The sequence below is a fragment of the Spinacia oleracea genome, chromosome 1, assembly GCF_020520425.1.
Source record: "Spinacia oleracea cultivar Varoflay chromosome 1, BTI_SOV_V1, whole genome shotgun sequence".
In the NCBI taxonomy this organism is placed as follows: domain Eukaryota; kingdom Viridiplantae; phylum Streptophyta; class Magnoliopsida; order Caryophyllales; family Amaranthaceae; genus Spinacia; species Spinacia oleracea.
The window spans coordinates 101,345,074-101,352,916 of NC_079487.1; the positions used below are offsets into that span (position 1 = coordinate 101,345,074).

General features: G+C 37.2%; 1 protein-coding gene across 1 annotated transcript; it reads right to left on the reverse strand.

The window, feature by feature from the left end:
* Positions 1–421: 421 nt before the first annotated feature.
* Positions 422–7,776, reverse strand: LOC110803272 (NADH dehydrogenase [ubiquinone] 1 alpha subcomplex subunit 2). The gene is made up of 4 exons (XM_022008768.2): positions 7,599–7,776; positions 7,146–7,242; positions 6,836–6,942; positions 422–880 (listed from the first exon to the last, which is right to left on the reverse strand). Exons 2-4 carry the CDS (start codon positions 7,229–7,231, stop codon positions 777–779), a joined length of 297 nt encoding a protein of 98 aa, XP_021864460.1. The 5' UTR covers positions 7,232–7,242; positions 7,599–7,776; the 3' UTR covers positions 422–776.
* Positions 7,777–7,843: the final 67 nt, after the last annotated feature.

Sequence of the window (7,843 nt, forward strand, 5' to 3'; positions counted from 1 at the left end):
TTAGTCAACACGGATATCGTCATTTATTTTGTTTCGTGCGGCCTCATTTTAGTCTGTTAAATGTACGCATAGGCGCATAGCGCGAGAGATGCCTTCAAACTATTCCATACGATTGATATTTTATTTATTAATATTAAAATTAAAATAAAATAAAATAAAAGAAGAGGACAGAAAAATAAAAACAAAAAATCAAAAGAAAGTAGTTGATGATGACTATTTACTTTCAGTGTGTAACTATTTGATCAAAAAATACAATTATTTGGTAATAAGTTGTTCTTCAGTTTAAATTTTGACAATGGACTTGTCAATAGCCCTCATCTACTGCGGGCTATTGACAAGTCCATTGTACTGCGGGCCGAACACTTATTTGATGGGTCCAAGTCCATTATCCCAGTTTAGCATTGGGCTTACACAAGTAACATTCTTAGCAATAAAAGATGAGCCCATTGATCAGCGACTCCGTTCCTTAAGCTCGAGTTTGTGGCTTAAAATGGCTAAACAAAGCCCAAATAACAAGTGAATTTCTAGGATGATTATTACAATAAGCAAATATTCAACTCTGAAACAGCAAAAGAGGCAACAGTTGCACAAAGACTATTGCTTAATGCCCTTGTGCTGCTTATCAATATCACAGAGGACAAATGCTAGTTCATTCAGATGATACAGGGAAAAAAAGGGACAGAACAAAGGTGTAATTCACTCTCTTAAGTGTGGCCGAAGCAAAGAAGCGAACTGGCAGACAGTAGGGCCCATTATAAACGGGTCCAACGGTAGGCTCAAACTTTAAGTGCTTCCCCGGCTTTCACAAGATCCTCAAGAGCCTTGGATATCTGGCCCCCATTCATGCCATCTAGACGAATACCTTTTTCAACACCGAAGTCTACACAAAACATTGGAAAGTGTCAAATTTGGTGATGAAAAATTATCAGAAGTAGACGATCAAAGGGTGAAAACACAAAATTGCAAAGTCCAGATGAGAAACAAATCATTTAAGATTCAACCCTCCAATACCAGTTTAGATTTTAAACATTGGATTTATCCTTCCTCGACTTCAATGACACATGGAAAAGTTCATCTACTATGGAATGGTTCATCCCTAAAAAGGTGATCAAAGAAATTCAAAGCTTTTGTAGGGTTTTTTATGGACTGGTTTCACTAATCTGTCAAAGAAGGCATTAGTTTCCTGGAAGACTATTTATTTGCCTAAAGTTGTTGGAGGATAGAATGTCAGAGATATGGAGATTTGGAATAAAGCTGCAGTTGTGAACAGTTACTACATCAAAGATAGAAATCTGCATGAAATTTGGTGTCCTACAAGCATGTCCTGGATGCTGAAGAAAACACTTCAGTGCATAAGTGTGATTGATGCAATTGGTGGATGGAGTTCAGTTTATTTGTATTAGGGTTCCTTTTCTATCAAGAAAGTCTATCAGAAACTCAGAGGTGATTTTCCTAAACTTAACCTAGTGCAAGGTTATTTGTAAAAATAAAGCTTCTCGTAGAAGCTTGTTTATCACGTGGATTGCTATTCATAAGAGGCTGCCAACCTTAGATAGGGAGCAACACTTTTGTGATAAATCAGAGAGTTTTGAGCACTTATTTTTTAATTGTCCCTTTGCTGCTGCAATTTAAGTCAAATTTTTGCAGATTCTAGGCTTTAGTAGAGCTGCTTATTGTCGTTCAGAAGCGCTGCAAATTGCCATCAAGTATGGTAAGAAAACCAGAGACAGATTCAAGCTATAAGTTATGTGCTTTGTTGAAACTCTATATCTGGTTTGGCTGCAAAGGAATGAAAAGATTTTCAATTATAAGTGCAGGCCTGAAGCAATCTTAGTAAAGGATCAAAGTTGCTTGTAGAGCCTCTGAAAATCAAAAACACGTTGTTGCTTATGTAATTCTTTTACTGTTGTCTGTTTTTGCAGTCTTGATGTTTGTATTTGTGGTGTTCTAGCTAGCTGCAAATGAAGGTTTGGTTTATGCACTCTTCCTAGAAGGCGGTCTTTCCGTCAATACTGATGCTATTGTTTGCGAGATTAGGGGGTTTTGTGCTTTGAGGACTAAGCTTTATTGTAACATCTTTGGTAATTAACAAAGTTTCTTTTAATTGCCAAAAAAAAAAAGTCCACTACTATGACTCGTACATAATGTGAGGTTACTGATAATCTACTTCTAGAATGGCATAGATAGTTAAGTGCTTCCATCTAACCGAAGTGCTTATAGCGAATATGAAAAGTTGGACGCAGCCACTGTCTCGCTAAGGTCTGCCTTTCTTCGACTTGAGACTTTGACAGTTAACAAACACAGGTATTTTCTTACCTAAGCACTCTGTATTGTGATAAACACTACAACTTATAACCACTCCCTCCATCAATCAAGCACTTCTAACAACTTTCTAGAATACTTGGAAAAGTTCACAAGAAGGTAACATAACACTAATGTCATACAACGTATGCATAAGGGATATAATAATGGCCTATATATAGGTTGGATTAAGGGAAAAAAATGCAGAAATGAAAGGCGGAATGTTCACAATATTAAAGTTCTTTTTTTTATAGCTATGAGGTACTAATCTGAAACTCTGAATGTTAGCACTGCAATTTGGGAGGAATTGAATAAGTTTTCTTAACATTTGTCACAGGTACTCGTAAATGAATTAAACTCTATAGATAGCATGTAAACACCACTTACTATGGTCCTATGATCTTCAGGCTGTTATGTTAATCAGAACAACCACTTGCTACAGTAAGGGGTAGATCTAGGACTTTGAGAATGGAGATACAATTGGAAAAACGAGGGCATAAAGCTGCTGAATATATGAATATATTTCAGTTACTCACTTACTCACTCCATCAGACTACAATATTCAGAAATTAGTTGACACATTATCCAACCCCTTCATACTTAAGGGTATGGCATGATAACATAATACTGTGTATGTAACACATGGGCCATTTCTACCATTTCCCCCTTTCTTATTTTAAGCAGCGGCATACTCAGAAAACTAATCATAAACCAGTAAACCACTAATATGCTATGAAATACCACAACTACAAGCCTAGTCCCAAAGCGATTTAGGTTGGCTAACATGAACAATTATAAGGAACCGTTTGCGGAATACAAAGTAAGAGGAACAAAAGAAAAAGAAAAGATTATGGCAAAGAGAGAGACACAAGGCACGAAAAAGAGGGAAAATGAACACAGATAAGCCGGTTTAGAGAGAAGGCAAAATATGTTTTGAAAAACAATAAAACAAAGAAAAGCTATGTTACTCAGACACGAGTGTCGGTGTCGTGTCCGACAAGGTGTCGGAGTATCTGACACTCCGATTCAAATATTTGCAGACACTTCGACACGGTCAAAGGAGTGTCTTGACTTGTTTTTTGGACACGTCTCCTACACAAAGTGTCGGGTAATAAAAAGCGACACTTTTTATTTTTTAAAAAAAAGCTTGTTAAAAAAAGTTAAAGATTAAAATATTAATAAAATTTACTCAAAATATCCAAATGCAAACAGAAATTTATCAAAGATAATAAATACTCAGAAGTTTAAAGGTTTCGAAACATAAATAAATCAAGAAAAGAAATCAAATCGGAGGGGTACATATTATTCAGGCACGTGAGTTTATTTAGAAAAAAAACCAGAATAAGTCACGTGGGTATGTTCCCACTTTCAAGATCCCTAATTTATTATTAAAAAAAAAAAAAGAGATGAAAAAGCTGCAGAAAACCAGAATCACGCACATGGGTTTGTTCCCACTCCCCACAACCCTAATTTATTAAAAAAAGGTTAAAAAGAAAACAAAAGGAAAAGATGCACCAGTCAGTCCACCAAGCGAAGAATGACGGGAAGGAAAGGAACGCGGCAGCCATAGCCATGGCTAACGTGAAGAAGTTAATTTCAATAAAAATCAAAATTGAAGAGTGCATTCAATTCGTTATTTCCTCTACATCAAAAGCCCTAACAATATTTCACTTCTCTCGCGTTCTCTGACCTTCAATTGCTAGAGGTAGGGTTTCGATTTCGTGACAAAATTTGAATTTTCTTACTCCTTTTCTTTTATCTTCCCGATTCCGACACTTCATTACAGACCCTTTTTCGACACCGGTGTCGACACCTTCCCGGACACGTGTCGAGTGTCGTGTCGCGGGTCGGGTCGTGTCGACACCGACACCCACCGCGAGAAGAAGTGTCGGAGTAACATAGAAGAAAAGGGACACGAGCGAAGTTTCCAAATAAAATAGAAAAAAGAGAAAGAGGTGGAAAAGAAGTCATGTTGAGTCGTCCGCATGTACTATCTCGACTTCGCTCTATCTAACGCCATATTTTCTTTAATCCCCAATAAACTCATATCACTTCAATCACCCTCTTCCATGTTTGCTATGGTCTTCCCCTACCCGTTACAATTCCATCCGTTTGCCACTCTTCAAACTGGTGCATCATTTGGCTTCCGTTTTACATGGCTAAAGCACCTTAGTCAATTATCCCTCATCGTGTGACAACTTTTTTCCAACATTCTAAACTCCTAATATAGAACATGTAATCTTAGGGATGGTTGGGACTTGGGGGTATTCAAAAAAACAATCAAATCCTATATTTCTGTTAGTGATTGTTTGTTTGGCACTTTTTCAGTCTCTTCCCCCCATTTCCTTTTTCTAGTCCCCAAGAGCCCTCTGAACTGATTCCCTACCCCAACCTGGAACTTGATACTTCCCCCAAATACCTTTTCACTAAAACTAACTTTAACTACCAAGCACCAACCTTCACCATCCCAACCATCAGCGCCCCCACTCGCCCGCACCAACCAAAACCTCAACCCAATACCTTCGTAATAATCTGATCATGTCAGAAAATACCAAAAACAAACATCCACACCAATATACACTAATCTTCATACCCATAACCACTACAATTTCCCAACCCTATCTTAAATTAACAACCCAAACATTACGCTCACAGCCAAAACCACCATCACTCGATGTTGCAAGGACCACAACACCATTTTCGTGTTTTCCAACCTCTGCAAATTCCCCTACCCGATCTAATAGAAAGAGAGAATTGGAGTAAGAGAAAATTTGTTAACTTCTCAATACCGCCACCTAGACAAATTTGAGGTTGTGATGAAAGATGCCGACTTTGGGTCAAAGTGGTCATCGGTGGTGGATTTGGTTATTTGCGAAATGTGGCGGTAGTAATTGTTGATTTATGAAGTACGTTGGAAGAGAGAGAAGCAACATAGGAATATTAAGAAATGGAAATTGATGAAGAGAGATACTTAGGGTTGGAGGGGTTTGATTCCCTTTCCCCACTTCAACCAAACTACATAGGGATTTTTCTCTTTATGTGTGGGTAACTTTCTCTTTCTGAATTCCTTTCATTTCTTGTTTCCAACCAAACAATCCCTTAATTTACTACGTAGAGAGTAATCTATTGTCTTATGGTGTGTTTGGATATAAGGAATTCATTTGAAATTCCGGAATTGAGTCAATTCTACTGTTTCGATAACTTAGAATTTGAAATTCAGAATTGGCCCAAATTCTAACACACTTAATGAAATCCCATAATACTAAGGATTTGAAATTACAACTCAAACCATGTCATTTGAAATTCTTAGCCCACAACATCTAAGCGTCATACCACACTTCTCATATGAAAAACTCTTTCTCTCTCCTCCACACTTCTTCCTCGACATTTTTTCTTATCTCCTTCGAGTCCTCCCACTCTCTCTCCTCCTCCACCACCTTCCTCCCTCCCTCCCTCTCACATCTGCTATCATAACAACGATATCTTTCCCGTCGAATTCTCCTACTAGATGTTGTTGAAATCGTTCGTTGGAGATGGGCCACTGATATGACGACGCTTTGGGCAGAGCTTTCTCTCAATTCAGCCAAGTTACTACTGACTTGATGGTTTCATATCACTCGATGTTATTTGATTTCGATGATTCTACTCCGATCTAAAAATTTCTGCTGATTCCATTGAAGAACGGTGATTCAAGGCTCCAAAAGTAGGGTTACGGGTGACGTCGTTCCAATTTTGGGGGGGATATGTGAGTGTTTACTGTGCGGGCATTGCATCTTGATAGATATTGAGATTAGAAAGAAAAAATCGATGGATAAATGTTCGAAGTTGAAGGATTGATGGGCCATTTAACTGTTTTGTTGACTTTGCTTTATAAAAATTGTTTTTGTTTAGCAAATAATTGATTGAACCTTTAATTTCTAGAAATGAAATTCTATTTACTTCCAAACAACATAAAGAATTAGAAATTATGGATTTCAAATTCTTAATATTCTCCAAACAAATGATTTGAATTTGAATATATGGATTTCAATTCCCATAATTTGAAATGAAGCAATTGAAATGAAGCAATTGAAATGAAATATGTGTATCCAAACGCAACCTTAGGTCAATTTCAAATAATAAATTCAATCTCTCACAATAACAAACTTCAATGCAGAGTCTCTTAGATGGAAGAGAGTCGAGATAAAGCAAATCAAAGCCTAGGTTTTCTTCCCACAATATGGTTTTTAGAAATGGTGTGAAAGAAAAATCAATATCACGAAACCAAGGAAGTGGAGTACCCTTCTCAGATCTAACTGCATATGTTCAACGACATACAAAAACCAGAAGGGTACTCCACTTCCTGTGATTTCGTGATACTGATCATGATATTGAAATAAAAAGAAATAGCATACAATACCCTTCATCATGATATTGAAATAAAAATCATCAGCATTTCACAATCATTCACAATTAGACAGCTGACAACTGACAAGCATAGCTATAGACAGAAATGAAACAATGGGAAAAAGGTAATAAATGTTGCATTCCTTACCATATCTTGCCCAAAGCTGAGGCTCAACTCCCCGGCTCTCACGAATCAAGATCGGCAATTTGGGATTCAATGTTTTCAACTCCTTGTAATTTTTCTCAACAAAAGTCCTAAACCAATTCAAAAAGGTAAGTGCAAGAAAGAGGATAAAACATATCTCGATTTAAAATTCATGGGTTGTGCAGAAAAAATGCAGTTTTCACCAGCATCATAATCAAGTTTATAATGTAAAACAAAGATGCATATCATTACCTAAGAAATAACAAATGTAGTAAGTGAAGCTAATCAACAATCAGAAAACCCGAAAACGTACCGTGCTTCAGCACTTGCAGGGGAAGTTTGGCAAAACAGGACCCGAAGCTCCTTCAAATTCTTTGATAATTGTCCTCTCCAAGCCATGACAATTCAAACTACATTGATTATCCACAAAAAGGATAAATAAAAATATCATCTTTAAGACTAAATCAACAAGAAAGAAACCCCAGATTTCACGAGTGGAAGATGATTCAGCTGAAGCAAAATAAATCAATAAAAATGTCAAGGTTCAAATTCAATCAAAATGGAAACCCACTTCATTAATCCCATCAGGCCCGTCCCTGAGGCAGGGCAGAAGGGGCGTCCGCCCTGGGCCCAAGGAGAGATAGAACGGTGATTGTCAGAAAAATCGAATCATATTAAAAAGGATTATAACAATTTAGAAAATTACATCTTTGAATCAATAAAATTACAAATAAAATCAACAGAAAAATTGATTGAAGATAATTACCTAGAATACCAGCAGCAGAGGAGGGGAGGTGGTCGACAGAGGCGGCGCCGAGAATAGATAAAACTACAACTACAAGACGCTGCTTATGTTGTTAGGGCTTTAAGAGGAGGAGAATGCGGGAGGACTCAGGAGGAGGAAGGAGATGCAGAGCACAGGTTTGGAGTTTGAGGAGAGAGAAATTTTTTATGACATCGACACTAAAATACTTTTATCTTTATTTTTTTTACCATCTACTACGTCAAAAA

Excerpts from the sequence above, each read along its gene's own strand:
- LOC110803272 (XM_022008768.2), bottom strand. The coding sequence starts at position 7,231 with ATGGCTTGGAGAGGACAATTATCAAAGAATTTGAAGGAGCTTCGGGTC. Across the intron at positions 6,943-7,145 it reads CCTGCAAGTGCTGAAGCACG|GACTTTTGTTGAGAAAAATT; the intron begins GTACGTTTTCGG and ends GAATTGGTTTAG. Across the intron at positions 881-6,835 it reads TCAGCTTTGGGCAAGATATG|ACTTCGGTGTTGAAAAAGGT; the intron begins GTAAGGAATGCA and ends TGTTTTGTGTAG.